At 35.7% G+C, this 17,317-nt stretch overlaps 1 protein-coding gene across 1 annotated transcript; it reads right to left on the bottom strand.

Moving 5' to 3' along the window:
* Positions 1 to 13,585: 13,585 nt before the first annotated feature.
* On the bottom strand, positions 13,586 to 17,083 carry LOC128017817 (ependymin). Its single transcript, XM_052603394.1, has 6 exons — positions 16,920 to 17,083; positions 16,018 to 16,052; positions 15,683 to 15,817; positions 14,358 to 14,544; positions 13,965 to 14,052; positions 13,586 to 13,883 (listed from the first exon to the last, which is right to left on the bottom strand). Exons 1-6 carry the CDS (start codon positions 17,023 to 17,025, stop codon positions 13,769 to 13,771), a joined length of 666 nt encoding a protein of 221 aa, XP_052459354.1. The 5' UTR covers positions 17,026 to 17,083; the 3' UTR covers positions 13,586 to 13,768.
* Positions 17,084 to 17,317: the final 234 nt, after the last annotated feature.

Genomic DNA, 17,317 nt, shown 5'->3' with positions numbered 1-17,317 from the left:
TTGTCTGATACAGAGGAGGAAAATACAGATATCCACTGCTTTTTTAAAACATTGTTTTATTTAGTGGCATGCACTGATATGATAAATACAAAATTATACGAAATAGCAATAATAAAGACAATACAAAATCTCAATTGCACCTCCAAATTTTCTATTATATACAAATCAAATTTTCAATCTATATTCAAATCAAATCAAAATCTATTAAACTTCCTGGTCATGTGACCTGATGACATCACACTCGTTATAAGATCTTCACTCAATCCTGACACACATCACACATTTATAATAAATTGGATAAAGAACAATTAATTAACCCTCATCTATACAGAGCCTGATCTATAATGTTATTTTTCCAAACTAGTGGTTTCAGTTTCTTATTAATGTGTAATAATAACATTATGAAAATCTCAATCCAACCTTTTTTATATGCACATATTTCATATTGTTAGATTGGTCCCCCATTTCTAAACACAGTTTTACACCTCTTACGTGTACATTTTTTTTCACGTTCAACAGTGTCATATTTTAGTTTGTGTGAAGGAACATACGTTTTATTGACAAGAATTTATGAATATAACACAGAGGATGTGGCAATGGTCACATGACAAGAAAGTTATATAGATGTGAATGCTATGTGCTATGAATCCAGTCATAGTCTCGATCTCTAGGTTTGATTAACCAGGTTTCTGTTTCCTTGTTCCAGCTCGTTTACTTGGTTCAAACCAGATCAAACTCTCGTATTGAGTCATGGCTAGTCTCTGCTTCTCTGATTTCATCTTTGACGTCTGTCTCTTGTAGTCCTTCACCACTGACTGTTTACTGTGATACTGATTTCATATTGAAGCCAAACTATTCTAGAACCTACAACCCTGGCTACTGGAGATTAAACTCTTCCCTGCTGCTCAATGAGTCGTTCTGCTCAGATCTAAAAATAACAATCACTGATATCACATCTAGGGCAGATATATCTTTTATTGCCAAAATGGAGCTCCTTAAATTTGAGTGCAGATTTTTTTTTTAGGTTTAGGTAAGGGTAGGGTTTGGGTAAGTTAGGGTTAGGGTTAGGATTAAGGGTAAGATCTTATGTACAAGAGGAACTAAATTCCTTGTATCCTGAAAATCAAAGGGAGATTTTCTATGATCTAGAGCCAAATGGCTTTCATGAATTTGGCAAAAAGAACATCAGCTTTTTTTTATTTATTTTTTTATTTTATTTATTTTTTTTATTAGGGGTGGGGATCTTCAGGATTTTTTTTATTGGGCTATATAAGCACAGCAGGCTATTTTTTAAAACAATTACTCATTTAACATAAGTTTTCTTTAAGTGTCCGAAAGTTTACAGACAATCGTTTTTTCCTCATATTATTGCAGTTTTATCATTACTGATGAGATGATAGACGGTGTCAGCTTTAACAGGCTGACTTGACACTAATGCACAGATATATTTAAATATCAGATGTTTTGTCCTGCTCTGAAAACATAACTTAATCATCAATTTCGTATAAAAGTATTCGAAAATGCAAGTGGATTTAACCGCAGCAGCAACTGAGCTTCAAGACAACAAACACAGCGCGCACGTGAGTATCGTGCATCTAATAGTGCTGCATTCCAAACTACAGAAATGGAATGCAGCTGTGCGCGCGTGTCAGATTCTGTGCGCGTGTCTCACGGCTCTGATTCTGTGCGCGCGTCTCACGGATCAGATTTTGTACGCGTGTCTCACGGCTCTGCGCACACTGGCTCAGTATAGATTCTGAATCGTTGAAGAGAGAATCTCGATGCATTGGAGAATCGATTTTTCCTCCCAGCCCTATTTTTAATCTTGTCCCGTCTCTCCTTTTTTCACTCACTGCAGAATTATTACATTTATATGTAGTTAACTGCACTGGTATCAGAGGAATTCAGGATGGAGAGGATGGATTAATCAGAAGTCAAGTGGTCAAGGATACATGCATTTTTTTAAAGACAAAGTCAAAGTCACCTTTATTTATATAGTGCTTTAAACAAAATACATTGCCTCAAAGCAACTGAACAACATTCATTAGGAAAAGAGTGTCAATAATGCAAAATGATAGTTAAAGACAGTTCATCATCAAATTCAGTGATGTCATCTCTGTTCAGTTAAATACTCTCTGAGCATTTATTTGCAATCAAGTCAACGATATCGCTGTAGATGAAGTGACCCCAACTAAGCAAGCCAGAGGCGACAGCGGCAAGGAACTGAAACTCCATCGGTGACAGAATGGAGAAAAAAACCTTGGGAGAAACCAGGCTCAGTTGGGGGTCAGTTCTCCTCTGACCAGACGAAACCAGTAGTTCAATTCCAGACTGCAGCAAAGTCAGATTGTGCAGAAGAATCATCTGTTTCCTGTGGTCTTGTCCTGGTGGTCCTCTGAGACAAGGTCTTTACAGGGGATCTGTATCTGGGGCTCTAGTTGTCCTGGTCTCCGCTGTCTTTCAGGGCAGTAGAGGTCCTTTCTAGGTGCTGATCCACCATCTGGTCTGGATACGTACTGGATCCGGGTGACTGCAGTGACCCTCTGATCTGGATACAGACTGGATCTGGTGGCCACGGTGACCTCGGAACAAGAGAGAAACAGACTAATATTAGCGTAGATGCCATTCTTCTAATGATGTAGCAAGTACGGTGTTATGTGAAGTGTTTCTGGTTCCGGTTTACCTAATTAATGCAGCCTTAAAATCCTTTAACGGATTTGGATAGTAAAAGCATATTAGTATGTTATGTTTAAGCCAGGTTAAAGAGATGGGTCTTTAATCTAGATTTAAACTGCAAGAGTGTGTCTGCCTCCCGAACAGTGTTAGGTAGGTTATTCCAGAGTTTAGGCACCAAATAGGAAAAGGATCTGCCGCCTCCAGTTGATTTTGATATTCTAGGTATTATCAAAATGCCTGAGTTTTGAGAACGTAGCGGATGTAGAGGATTATAATGTAAAAGGAGCTCATTCAAATACCGAGGTGCTAAACCATTCAGGGCTTTATAAGTAATAAGCAATATTTTAAAATCTATACGATGTTTGATAGGGAGCCAGTGCAGTGTTGACAGGACCGGGCTAATATGGTCATACTTCCTGGTTCTAGTAAGAACTCTTGTTTGTTTACTAAGCGTGCAGAACAACCACCCAATAAAGCATTACAATAATCTAACCTTGAGCTCATAAATGCATGGATTAACATTTCTGCATTTGACATTGAGAGCATAGACCATAATTTAGATATATTTTTGAGATGGAAAAATGCAGTTTTACAAATGCTAGAAACTTGGCTTTCTAAAGAAAGATTACGATCAAATAGCACACCTAGGTTCCTAACTGATGACGAAGAATTGACAGAGCAACCAACAAGTCTTAGACAGTGGTCTAGGTTATTACAAGCAGAGTTTTTAGGTCCTATAATTAACACCTCTGTTTTTTCAGAATTTAGCAGTAAGAAATTACTCGTCATCCAGTTTTTTATATCGACTATGCATTCCATTAGTTTTTCAAATTGGTGTGTTTCACCGGGCTGCGAGGAAATATAGAGCTGCGTATCATCAGCATAACAGTGAAAGCTAACACCATGTTTCCTGATGATATCACAGGAAACAGATGATTCTTCTGCACAATCTGTCTTTGCTGCAGCCTGGAATTGAACTACTGGTTTCGTCTGGTCAGAGGAGAACTGGCCCCCAACTGAGCCTGGTTTCTCCCAAGGTTTTTTTCTCCATTCTGTCACCGATGGAGTTTCGGTTCCTTGCCGCTGTCGCCTCTGGCTTGTTTAGTTGGGGTCACTTCATCTACAGCGATATCATTGACTTGATTACAAATAAATGCACAGACACTATTTAAACTGAACAGAGATGACATAACTAAATTCAATGATGAACTGCCTTTAACTATCATTTTGCATTATTGAGACACTGTTTTCCAATTGAATGTTGTTCAGTGCTTTGACACAATGTATTTTGTTTAAAGCACTATTTAAATAAAGGTGACTGATTGATTGATATCTCCCAAGGGTAACATATAAAGCGTGAAGAGCAGTGGCCCTAGTATTGAGCCTTGAGGTACTCCAATTCAATTCAATTTCAATTCAATTCAAGTTTATTTGTATAGCGCTTTTTACAATACAAATCATTACAAAGCAACTTTACAGAAAATTATGTTTAAACAATATTTAGTAGTAGCTAGTAGTTTGTGCATGTTTGACAGGATTTTAGAAAAAATAAAATAAAAATAATAATAATACAAGACTATACGATACACAGCTATACGATGAACTATCAATATTATTAATTAATAGTTATTATATTATGCAGTCACACATGTAGCAATAATTGTTAGTTCTCCATACTGCACTTTTGATCGATATGATACCTCTTCATTCACTGCTACGAACTGATTGCGGTCATATAAGTACGATTTAAACCATGCTAATGCACTTCCACTGATGCCAACAAAGTGTTCAAGTCTATGCAAAAGAATGCTGTAATCAATTGTGTCAAACGCAGCACTAAGATCCAATAAAACTAATAGAGAGATACACCCACGATCAGATGATAAGAGCAGATCATTTGTAACTCTAAGGAGAGCAGTCTCAGTTCTATGATATGGTCTAAATCCTGACTGGAAATCCTCACATATACCATTTTTCTCTAAGAAGGAATATAATTGTGAGGATACCACCTTTTCTAGTATCTTGGACAGAAAAGGGAGATTCGAGATTGGTCTATAATTAACAAGTTCTCTGGGGTCAAGTTGTGGTTTTTTGATGAGAGGCTTAATAACTAGGGCCGGGACTCGATTAAAAAAAATTATCTAATTAATTAGAGGCTTTGTAATTAATTAATCGAAATTAATCACATTTTAATCGCATATAAATATTTGACCTGAGAACAGTGAGAAGTATTTTTTTTTCACATGAATTTATAGTATACCATTAAATAATGACTGAATACATAAGCTTAAGCAACAAAATATTGTTTATTTTTGTTCAACCAAGTCTAGCAGACTAGAGCAATTTTTGCCATGAAGTGTAGCAATAGCATATTTAGAAACAATTTAGAAATAGTACATTTCAGAAATTCAGGAAACTTACAGGTGCTGGAACCTTCTGTAAAGAGTTTTTTAAGTAAAACACAATACTGTCAATTACATTCAGAACATTGGAAACACTGACTATTAGAAAACATCTCTCTGTTGCTTCAGAGGCCATAACATACTAAGTCAAACTCTCAATAACCTTGGCCAAAACAATAAAGAGTTCAACATAAACTGTTGCACCAACAAAATAATATATAGTTCAACATAAAGTGTAAAGTCCACGCTAACTGCTATATGTTTTGCGTTGAGGTGATACTTGAGGCTCGATGTGCTGCAGTGATATGAGAAGCGAACGCTAGTTGGTGCTTCAGTATAATCGGTCCGCCGAAACAAATCCAGTGAGAAACGTTCCGCAGTGCAAAAATAAGTTAGTAAAAATGCGGGATTTTTTTCTGTAATTAATTAATCTTAGTTAACGCATTATTTTTTGTGTAATTAATTAATCTCAATTAACGCGTTAAAGTCCCGGCCCTATTAATAACATGTCAAGGAAATTGTTTAATTTATGTGGAAAAATAAGATGGAACACATCAACAGAACATCCAAATGCAGTCATATTCACAGGGAGGGTTGAATGTCTCTTTACATGAACCATATGTTTTAAATAAAGTGTTTGAAGGGGAATTGAGTTTGGTTCCTGATGCGATTTTTTAAGAGATGTGGACATGTACAGTTTGTGCTTTCTTGTGATTTGTGAAGCTTTCATACTTCCATAAGACAGCTTTAGACCCAGAGCTGATGAACTACTTGAGAAACTTGCTCATGTAAAGTTCCTCTCAACACTCAACCTATGCAAAAGTCCAGTCTGCAAGGAGCTGACTGCTTTTAAAATTTGGCCACTACCATTACCAGTTATACCTTTAGGACTTCATGGGACATGCGCCACTTTCCAGAGGAGGATTGATCAGATCCTCCAGAAACACTGGAAATACTCATTGGTAGAGAGGTCAACTTGGATAATGATCATAGAGCCTTGATTTGACTAAACCTAATGAAAGACACAAATTATCGTATTAAACTGTGGTTTCTAGCAGTGCAACCCTTTCAATTCAAAGTCTCCTGAAAACTGTACTGCTGATTTTTTGTCTAGGGCACCACAGGGGATGGGGGGGGGGGGGGGGGGGTGGGGGCAAGTCAGTCATCTGATTTATTTTCTTCGTGTCTTTTTGAAGTCTGTTACAAAAAGGTAGATTGGTCTGTGAATCCTAAAAGTGAGACGGATTGGCTAACTACTAATTGGTCAAACTAGTTTGTGTGAAACAGCCCAGACATATTCACTATGTCATCATGTTTACAATCTATCTATTTACCCATCCATCCATCCATCCATCCATCCATCCATTATTTCAGAATATTTGAGATAATATTGTTTGTTTGTATTCTGATTTTTTTTTATTTGAATTATAGTCGAAGTTTTAATAATTTAGTTATTTTAAATGTTTGCCTTTTTAATAAGGCAATATTTTTTAATATTTTATTTAATATTTTTTACATTTTTCGTTTTTGCTAACTTTAGTACATCAAGTTAAGTAAATATTAGACATGTTGCTGTGACAAATAGATGAAAGCATGCACTTTATTTCAGAATATTTAATATAGTTGTATTTATATTTTTTGTATTTAATTTTTTCTCTTTTTATTTGTATTTTTGCACAGTCTAAAAGGAGTATGCTAAACCTACATTTCACTGGTTGTTGTTTGTTTAATATTTTGTACATGAAAAAAAAAAAATCTTCAATCTAGCACTTGTTTTGTTTTGCCAGTTAATCTTTTATTTTTTGATGTCCATAGTATTTTTCTATATTGTAATTTCACTTGGAAATGTAACTTTGTAAATTAAAATGGGAAATGTTGCTTTGGCAGCTAAATTGTTTATACGAACATGTATTCTAATTGAACCGTTCGGTACGCATTACAATCTCAACGATTCGGTTGAGCAGTACTTTTACATTTCCCTCTTTTCCTCACTTTTATTCACGTGAGAGTGAAGACCGTATAAAACATCCCCAGAGTGTGAGTCTGAAGATCTGAAGTTCTGGATAGATTCGGTTGAGATTAGAGTTAGTGTTGAGATTAGTTAGTGTTGAGATTAGTTAGTGTTGAGATTAGAGTTAGTGTTGAGATTACAGTTAGTGTTGAGATTAGTTAGTGTTGAGATTAGAGTTAGTGTTGAGAATAGAGTTAGTGTTGAGATTAGAGTTAGTGTTGAGATTAGAGTTAGTGTTGAGATTACAGTTAGTGTTGAGATTAGTTAGTGTTGAGATTACAGTTAGTGTTGAGATTAGAGTTAGTGTTGAGAATAGAGTTAGTGTTGAGATTAGAGTTAGTGTTGAGATTAGAGTTAATGTGTGAATGATCAGACGTCTCTGTCTGTTTCCTTTGATTAGGCTCCTGGATGATTCTGGGACAGAGTTTTTATAAACTGTTATTGCTTTTATTTATAGTTTGAATCAGATTTTTTATTTATTTATTTAAATTCTTAGTCGATTAGTTTTGTTCTTTTGTTATTTATGTAGTTATTTGTTTGTGCATTTATTAATAAATATATTTAAATATTACAATTAAGGTTTAGTTTCTTTCTTTTTTAGCATGTTGCCTTTGCAACTAATTAATACTATTTGTATTTTAGTTTATTTCAGCTGCAAAAAAAATGTGGCCAAGAATATTTTGGGATGAAAATGAAGATAAGGAATGTTTAAGATCTGAGTGTGTCTGGATCACACACACACACACACACACACACACACACACACACACACACACACACACACACACACACACACACACACACACACACAGATGGAACTGAAGGGCTCTGTGTGTGTTTGCTGAAACACTTTCAGTTCTGTGGTGCAGTTCAGTTTCTGATGGAAACACCTACACACCGAATGTTTGCATGATCTCACAGGCATCACATTTCATCTTATTGGACGTTTCACATATCACCAGAGTCAGGAAAAATGCTGATTGATTGCTGATAAAGATATAAAGACATATTTGATTATCACATGTCTGAGGCGTCACATGACAACAGAACAGCCTCCTTCAGATGAATTCCACATAATAATAAATACCGATAAGGATTCGGCATAAATATGAACTAAATCAAGGTTCATCTAACAAACCTTAACACTTGGATAAAATCAGGATTAAAGTTGAATTGTTGAACGTTGAAGTCCTGGAGCTCTACAGTGGATAATTTAACTCTTATTTGTACTACGATGGCATTAAATCACTTTCAGATCTACAGTCTTCAGAAACCTAATCGACCAGCACTAGCTGATATTCTCAAGTCTTTTGTGTGAAAACCCATTTCTGCCACTAAATAAAGAAGATAATTGTGACTTTTAATCTCACAATTAACTCTTTACCTTTTTTTGATGTTCTGTTTTTATACCTCTCAATTTTACTTTTATATCTTGTAATTCTGCACTTTTAAATATATATAAAAAAGAAATAAGCCCTTTCTTAATCGTCTGTCAGAAACAGCTTCCATGTGTTTGTGGTTGAGGGATGAAGTTGATTCCCTGAGGCTGTTTTAGAGAAGAGCCTGTGTTCCTCGATCCGCTCATGCTTTCTCTTCTCTGCTGAAATCTCTTTCCTGTGCCCTCTTCTGTGTGTGTGTGTGTGTGTGTGTGTGTGTGTGCTCCTCCCAGCTTCCCATGCACTGTAGTACCAAGGTAAGCCTGAACACTGCAGCAAAGCATTCTGGGAAATATCTGGGCCAATATCGGCTGTGTTTGGAATGGAATACTGTTTCCACTGAATGAGATGAAAAATGGAGGTCACCAAATTAAACCTGTAGCATGCTATCATTTGAAATGATTATAGATACAGATGCTAATGAGGCTGATGACCAGAAATCATCTGGTGAGTTTTCCAGAGCTAGTATTCCCATCCTCAGCAGCTTAGACTCCACTAGCATTCATTTATTTGAACGAATCCTGATTCAGACGGGACAGTTTTTCACCGCAGAGCATCCTGGGTCTGGTGAGCACTGTGTGTGTGTGTGTGTGCTGGGGTCAGAGGTCAGGCAGGACATGTGATTCTTCTGCAGCTCGTGAAACAAGGATGTCATCTGCTTGAGAATAACTGCACATGTTTGTCCAAGGCTCAGGACTTTGTGTCAGTGGAGTGATCTTATAGTTTAATGTTGTGTTCGTCTGTAGTCCACGAGACGCTCCGCTGCTGCATTATTCACTCAAAATATGAGAGAAATATTGAAACTCAACACGTCGAAGATCAAGAATCAAGATTAGGTGAAAACTGAAACCAACTCTTTCACACAAGACTCATATTCAGTGCATGTTGTAGACGGACAGATGTGACTGATTGTTCTCACACAAGAGATGCAGAGAAAGCCATGCAGAGTTAAAACGACTTCCACTTTCAGAAAACACATCATGAATTTGTGGAGGTTTATTCCTCTTCACTGAGTCTCTTATGTTTTTAAAAACAATCGTCTCTTTGTATTGAGCAGTGCATAATCGAATGTGCTGCATTATTTTGCTCATTGTGCCCTCCTGTGGCTTCGGGAGACAAGACTAAAGTTTACTTTAAACCTATATTTATACAGTTATTACATTTTATTTTGTGTAAAAAAAAACAAATGTTGTCTTAATAAAGTGAGCAAATTTAAAAAATACTGTGTTTAGATAAATACAAAAATCTATTGCTCTTTGTTTTAACAAAGGTTAAAATAAAAATGTCAATAATCATCGATACCGAATATGAAATAATATATAAATGTTGATAATTTTTTTGCTTTATTGCCCAGCCCTTATTAAAATATTAAAACAAAATCCATAAAAATGTAAACGTATTTCATAGGGCACTGAAATTTATTTTTTTGTTTGTTATGAAACAAACACCTTGATCAGGCTCACCTTACTACTAATGCGCGTGGGAAGCTGGGAGGAACACTCACACACACACACACACACACACACACACACACGATTAATACTCACACACACACACACACATGTTTGTTTTTGTGTAAAGTGTGTTGATCCCATAGGTGTAATGGTTTTTATTCTGTAGAAACTGTATATTCTATGTCCCTTCACCAACCCTACACCTAACCCTAACCCTCACAGGAAACTTTGTGCATTTTTACTTCCTCAAAAAAACTCATTCTGTATGATTTATAAGTGTTTTGAACGATGGGGACATGTGTTATGTCCTCATAAGTCACCCTCTCCTTGTAATACCTGTGTCATACCCATGTTATTATACAGAGTTGTGTCCTGATATGATACAAAAACATGCCCACACACACACACACACACGCCGGTACAGATACTGGAGGACCGAGAGACGCTCATCAGAGAGCTGGAGAAATCCCTAGAGACCAAGATCAGATCACAGAAGACTCGACGTCAGATATCACTAATAATACATGTGGAACATTCACACAGTTGAGATATCAATAAAGAAATGAAGATATTTTAAATAATATCAGCGTTGAGATATATGTAAATTAGTTGGATATAAAAGTATATTACAAACAGGGTTGAAATATGATAAATTAATATGAATTAAATATGCATAGACATATTATAAATAAATAAATATTATTTTAGAAATATAAATATATTATAAGCAAGCAGTGTTGAGATTATAAATATTGATATCATGATTTCCTTTAATGCCGCTTTGTGTATTTTGACAAGCATTACACAAGTAATATTGACTTGACCTGAATTAAATCTAATATATTTTGTAATGTTATATGTATTATTATTTTTCATGGGTGTCACAATATACTATTGATGATAACGATACAAATAAATAAAACATATAAAAAAAATTCTGCACACCTTGTTTTATATATATATATATATATATATATATATATATATATATGTGTGTGTGTGTGTGTGTGTGTGTGTGTGTGTGCATTTTTCCCCAATTGTTTGCCAAAACAACACAAGAGAACTTGATGAATTTCCAGATGCATGTATTTTTCAAATTTGTAAAAATAATATTTTTTAATGTTTTTGTCAAAATAATATGTTTTACATCTCTGATAGGGCTTGGCGATATATATATATATATATATATATATATATATATATATATATATATATATATATATATATATATATATATATATATATATATATAAAATGTTTTATAACCTTTTTTAAAACAAAGAGCAATATAATTTTTTTTTTTTTTTTTTATCACTGCATTTTTTTAAATTTGCCCACTTTATTAAGACATTTTTTTTTCTTCACAAAATAAAATGTAATGAATATAGGTTTGAGACTTGAGTCTTGTCTCCTGAGGCCACAGGAGGGCACAATGAGCAAAATAATGCAGCACATTCGATTGTCAATACAAATCCTTGTCTATAAAACGTGCATAACATCTAAATTTACTCATATTCATCAAATATAATTTTGTAAATTGCATAAATAAAACAGCATCATATGTTTATGCACTGCTCAACACAAAGAGCCGAATCGCTCATCACACAGACTGCATTTAAAAACAGGAGAGACTCGAATCCGTGAAGTGTTTGAACTGCATCTCTTGTGTGAGACACATCAGTCACATCTGTCCGTCTACAGCATGCACTGAATATGAGTCTTGAACTATATCTGCATTCAAATGCTAATCTTCATTTTAATTCGACTAATATTCACACACACACACACTCTCTCTCTCTGCGTGACCTCTGACCCCGGCAGGCTGAGAGTCCTCCACATCAGCAGAAACAACTCTTTCTCATTTGGTGCTTAGTCATTCAACATCTCTTAAAATACTACAGTACTGTCATGTTCTAGTGAAGCGAGTATCTGTATTTCGTCTCATCTCGTCAGCTGTCTCAGAGTGATATAGCTCATTACTGTCCAAGAGTATGATGAAGCTTTTACTCTTCAGCTCAATCATATCTTCATGAAAAACACACGTTGAATAAGGAAATATCTTTCTCGTAGTATTCTGTCCAGTTTTCTGAGATGATGGTGTGATGTTTATCTGAAGAGAGCATGTCAGCTTCACCGTTTCCTCTAGCTTTGGGATTAATCTCATTGATTCCCGGTCGTAGTCTGTTGTGGATGTTCATCTCTTTGTACGTGATCTCTGTGTGTTATCCTCAGCTCTTGGTGTGTGTTCTGTCTGTTTCTGTTTCTCAGTTTCTTCTCCTTAAACCTGTCTTGTGAAGTGACTTTTGGTGAGGCGTTATATAAATACAATTTAATATTATTATCATTGTTGTTATGTGAGATTAAACTTGTTACATTTCAATAAAGTTTTTGAAATAAAATGCTGAGAATTAACTGCAATTTAATGAGTTTATTTTCAGCATTTTAGTTTCACTTTATTCTCCTAATTTATTGAGTTTATTCATAAAATACTTACTAACCCACGTTTAGCCCTAATCCTCATCCATAAAAGCAATCATCAAACAAAAAAAGGTTTTTTTTTTTTTCAGCAAACAAATTTTAACATTTAAATTTAAAGTTAAGATTAATTGTTTTTATTTTTTTGATGAGAGAAAAAGTATGGATTTGTTTCCAAAGCTGAAGGCAACTCGAGGCCTGTCGTGACTGTTATTATAGTATTACAACACAGTCTCAGACTTAAAAAGATATAAACTCACAATTCTGACTTTTTTGCGAGTTTATATCTTGCATTTCAGAAAATAAAGTAAAAATTGCAAAACTAAGTTGCGAGAAGTAAAACCTGAATTGTGAGAGAAAGTCCAATGGTTTGTTTTGTGTTATTTCTGTGAAAGAAACAGGTTTCTTGTGTTTCAGAGGAACTCAGCAGGACACGCTTCTGGTTTTCAAACAGATTTACAGAGACATCATCTTTTCTTTAACAGAGGAAGAGTCTCTCAAAGCTGAACCCGTGTGGACAAGCTTGAGCTGTTAATTAGCTGATCTTTGTTAAACGCTTCGCAGATATCGCTGCGTCCATGCTCTGGTTTTGTAGTTTGTTGTAGTTGTAGTTTGGTTTATTATTTCACATAATGTTTGGTGAAGGAGGCTAACTGTGCTAACGCTGTAGTGAAGAGATCAGCAGTTTGGATGATAACCGTAGGTTTCTCAGTGGAAACAATTGCAAAAAAATTATATTTTGACCTTGACTTTTTACATTTGAATTTAAAAAGAAATGCACATTACCAACATTTGGAAGTCACTTTGGATAAAAGAGGGTCTCAGTTCTCCCTTCCACAAATTAAAGCAGAACCTGACAGACACAAACACTTGATTTTGAGCAGTACCTCACGAAACCAGTCTTAATTTAGCTCTTTAAAGTCTTTAGACATGTTCTGGAAAGCAAGAGAGAAACACTGCTGAAGAACTTCACTGTAGAGTGTGATGAGAAGATATAATAGACATTATCTGTGTTACATCACCTAAATATCTATAGACTGCATTGATGTATTGAGTTCTATTCAATTTATTCCTAAACACATACACATACAGGTGGATAAGCCAGAAATATGAAAAAAATAGAAGTTTCAGTTTTAGTGTTTGAGAAAAAAAAAACGTTTATTTCCCTTTTGTAAATGATTAAAGTGCCTTTGACTGTACATGCATTAGGTGCACAAATTACAAAGACCAGCAACAGCATTTAAAACAAAGAGCATTGGTTCAGAGCTGTTAAATCATGATAAAGGAGTGTAAGAGTGTGTGAGGCAGGTCAGTTCAGTAAAAGGCGCTGAAGAAGTCGAGCTGCTCCTCTTTAGTGTCTGCATGAGCACAGAAAGGAGGAGGAAAGAACTGCTCCGGGTCCTCGATCCCCGTCACCGCATTGAAATATCTGCAGAAATCAAGACGAGAGCTGTTAATCATCACATCACAACACAACACACAGAGCAGAAGCAGCTCTTATCACACGTACGAGGTGAGGATCCAGCCCGTTTTAGGAGTGTAGTAGAGCGTGGACACCGGGATGCATCCGAACTCTGTGACTGTGGCCAAATATTTACCTGGAATATAAAAAACAAACAATAACCTTGATTTTAACTATGCTCCACACAGCACTGTATATGAGGACTTCTGAACCATTATCCAGCATTAATGCATTGCTCATATTCACAATGCTTTTGACTTTGTGATGTGACGGACTTCAGTGAAACATTAGAAACAATAACCAGAGGGCAACTGATGCACTAAAGCTGGTAAATATACAGATCAAACTGATATGATGTCCATCATATCCATAACGTTGTCTGGTCTCGAAGGCTCGTTCATGAAGTGAGTTTGTGTGAGCTGTGGTTGAGTTGTGGCTCACCTGCGGTCGCAGGGACGTCCCCCGTCCAGGTGTTGACCAGCAGACCCTCACCTGGAGCTGACGAACCTCCCAGAATCACCTGTGACAGCAGCGAGGCGTTGTGGGGAATGTGTGAGGGGTGGAAGGCTGTGTGGAGAGGGTTCTTCTGACACGTGCGGTTCTTATAGTCGATGCTGTAGACCACGGCCTGAGGACGATCACAACACACACACTGGTAAATCATAATTATCATAAAACAAAGATTTTTAAGACAGCCAACAGGGATAAAAAGTCAAAATTATTAAAAAAAGGTATATTATTGGATAAGTCAAAATGACTTTGAAAGCCATCATTATGAGGTGAACACCAAAATGATGAGACTCAATTATGAGTTAATAACCCGAAACTGACAAAAAGTCCATTCTGAGATACAATTACTTGTGTGAGTCAAACTTGAATCTTTGACAAAAAGTCACAATTATTATAAAGTTAAAATTGTGACATAAAATGAAAATTATGAAATTATTAGCAAATTATGTCAGCTATGAGAAAAAGTCAAAATTATGCGAAAAAAAAAACAATTATGATATAAAGCTGAAATTATGACTCAAGTCAATTATGAGAGTCATTATTACGCCAAAACAATGAAATTGTTCAATCAATTATGAGATAAAAGTTGAAAAATTACAAAAAGTCATAACCCTGAGATAAAATCCAAATTATGATAGTCAATTATAAAATAAAACATTAAAACTATGACATAAAAAGTTATTAGACTATAAAGTCAAAATTATGACATAAAGACAATTATGAGACAAAATTCTAAATCATGAAAAAATGAAATTGTGACAAAAAGTCTGAATTATGAGATAAAAAAGTCAAAATTATAACACACAGTTTTGGCCTTTTAAGTCATAAGTTCAACTTTTTGATTTTGATTTGATTGTTAATTATGATTGTGTTATAATTTTGATCTTTTGTCATACTTGAACCTTTTAAAGTCTCTATTTCAGTTGATGTCAGAAGAGATGAGCATCATGAAGAACGAGCACAGTTTCAGTTCACCTAACATCTGCTGAATCTAGTAAAGATTCGTTTGACTCTTAATTGAGTCAGATATTGTCAGATTTCAACATCGACACATTTTCTGAGTAGTTTCTACACTTGTTGCTTCATTCATTGTTTCTATGAATCTCGAACAAACAATGTTTTGACGATGTTTCCTGTATATTAAAGCTGCACTGATGAGGACTTCTCCCTTCTGCTGGGTTTCTGTTCCTGTAAGGCTGACATTTCAGAGGTCATGAGAAATAAAAGCATAGTTTCACGTGGTGTTTGTGCTTCACCTCTCGGAACAGGAACAGCATGTCTGCGTGGAACGATTTACTCTGAACCTGACCGAACTCCCATAATCTGATGCGCTGGCCGATAGCATCGTAACGATATTTGGCCAACACCCAGTCCTGGCCTTCCCGAGCGCTCTGAAACACACACACACACACACACACACTGGAGTGTATCAATATACTGTCAAACAACAACATAAATGACTTCTTTATTCAGCAAGGAAGCATTAAACTGATGAAAAGTGTGAGTGAAGAGATTTCTAATGTGACAGTAGATGTCTGTTTCAGACAGATCTGATCTTTCTGTTGATCTGTGAGTGTGAAAGGTGTCTCACCACGCTCATACTGCCGGACAGCAGCGCTGGCGTCCCTGAAACACAGACACATGATTAATTCATGCAAAACATCATCCACACGCTCACAGTGAGAGCTCAAGAGTGGATCTTCCTGTTGGTTTGCTTTATTAATAGTCAGCTCTGTGTGTCTGGACGTGCACATTGAGTTTTACTGTAACGAGAGATCAGATAACAGTCTGAGACGTGCTGTGAATGACTCAACATGTTTCCACACTCTTACACAATAATAATTTTGAAGTATGCATGATTTATAATCTACTCGTAACAGCTGGACTTCAAATATACACTGCAAAAAAGTTTGCTTGTTTTAAGCACTGAATTTATTTTAATTCTAATTAAAGCACAAAAATGCATTGTGAATCGACATAGTGACCAGCATCTAGTGTTGATCTTATATTAAAAAATAAATTAATTAATAAATAAATAAAATATTAATTACATGAATTTCAAAACTGTCTTAACAAACATCGACAATAATTATTATTAACTAAAGTCATTTATAAAAAAAAAAAAAACTTTATAAATAAACCAAACATTAAACATAAAATATTTAAAAAACTTCCAGCTAGTTGCATTTCTCATAAGCTTAAAATACAAACCAATAAGAACTACATATAAATATTTGACAAAAATAATAAACAACATTACATAAACAGCAAAATCACAACTTCTTCAAATCGATCTCCTTCAACACTAGCACATTAACGATCCTAAAATAACACTTGTGCACAAGAAACACATTCACCCAGCACACAATGTCTGGACATGTATTCTTCGAAGTTCTGTGTAAACAGGATTGATGCTAAATCAGTGCAACAGTCGTTCAGTATCTCGGGATTATTATTGTTGTGTAGCAGACAGCTGTAGTTTGTCAGACTTACGGCATCGATGTGGCATCTGTGCGGAGCTTCTTCCAGTCAGAACCAGCACCAGAACCAGAACCAGAACCCAACACAAGCCCAGCAGAGGCTTCATCATCTTCATCATCTTCACAGCTCAGATGTGTGTGTCCTTCAGCTGCTCTCTCTGCTCTTAAAGCACCTCCAGCACTTCCTCATTCACAGCTCTCTGAGTTCACTCCTGAATCCACTTCTGCTTTTCCTTCAGCTCTCAGGAGAACGTGACGTGTGGATCATAAGAGCCGAAAACAACACACCTGCTGCAGAGATACACCTGAGCACTTGGGATTAATGCACTTCCAATCATTTCTTTCTGTTAGATTTGAGTGTAATGCATGTATACACACACTACTGTTCAAAAGTTTGGGATCAGAACCATT

Source organism: Carassius gibelio, chromosome A7 (genome assembly GCF_023724105.1).
Source record: "Carassius gibelio isolate Cgi1373 ecotype wild population from Czech Republic chromosome A7, carGib1.2-hapl.c, whole genome shotgun sequence".
NCBI lineage: Eukaryota > Metazoa > Chordata > Actinopteri > Cypriniformes > Cyprinidae > Carassius > Carassius gibelio.
Note: the sequence above shows the minus strand (reverse complement) of the source record. Positions and strands in the feature narration are given on the sequence as shown.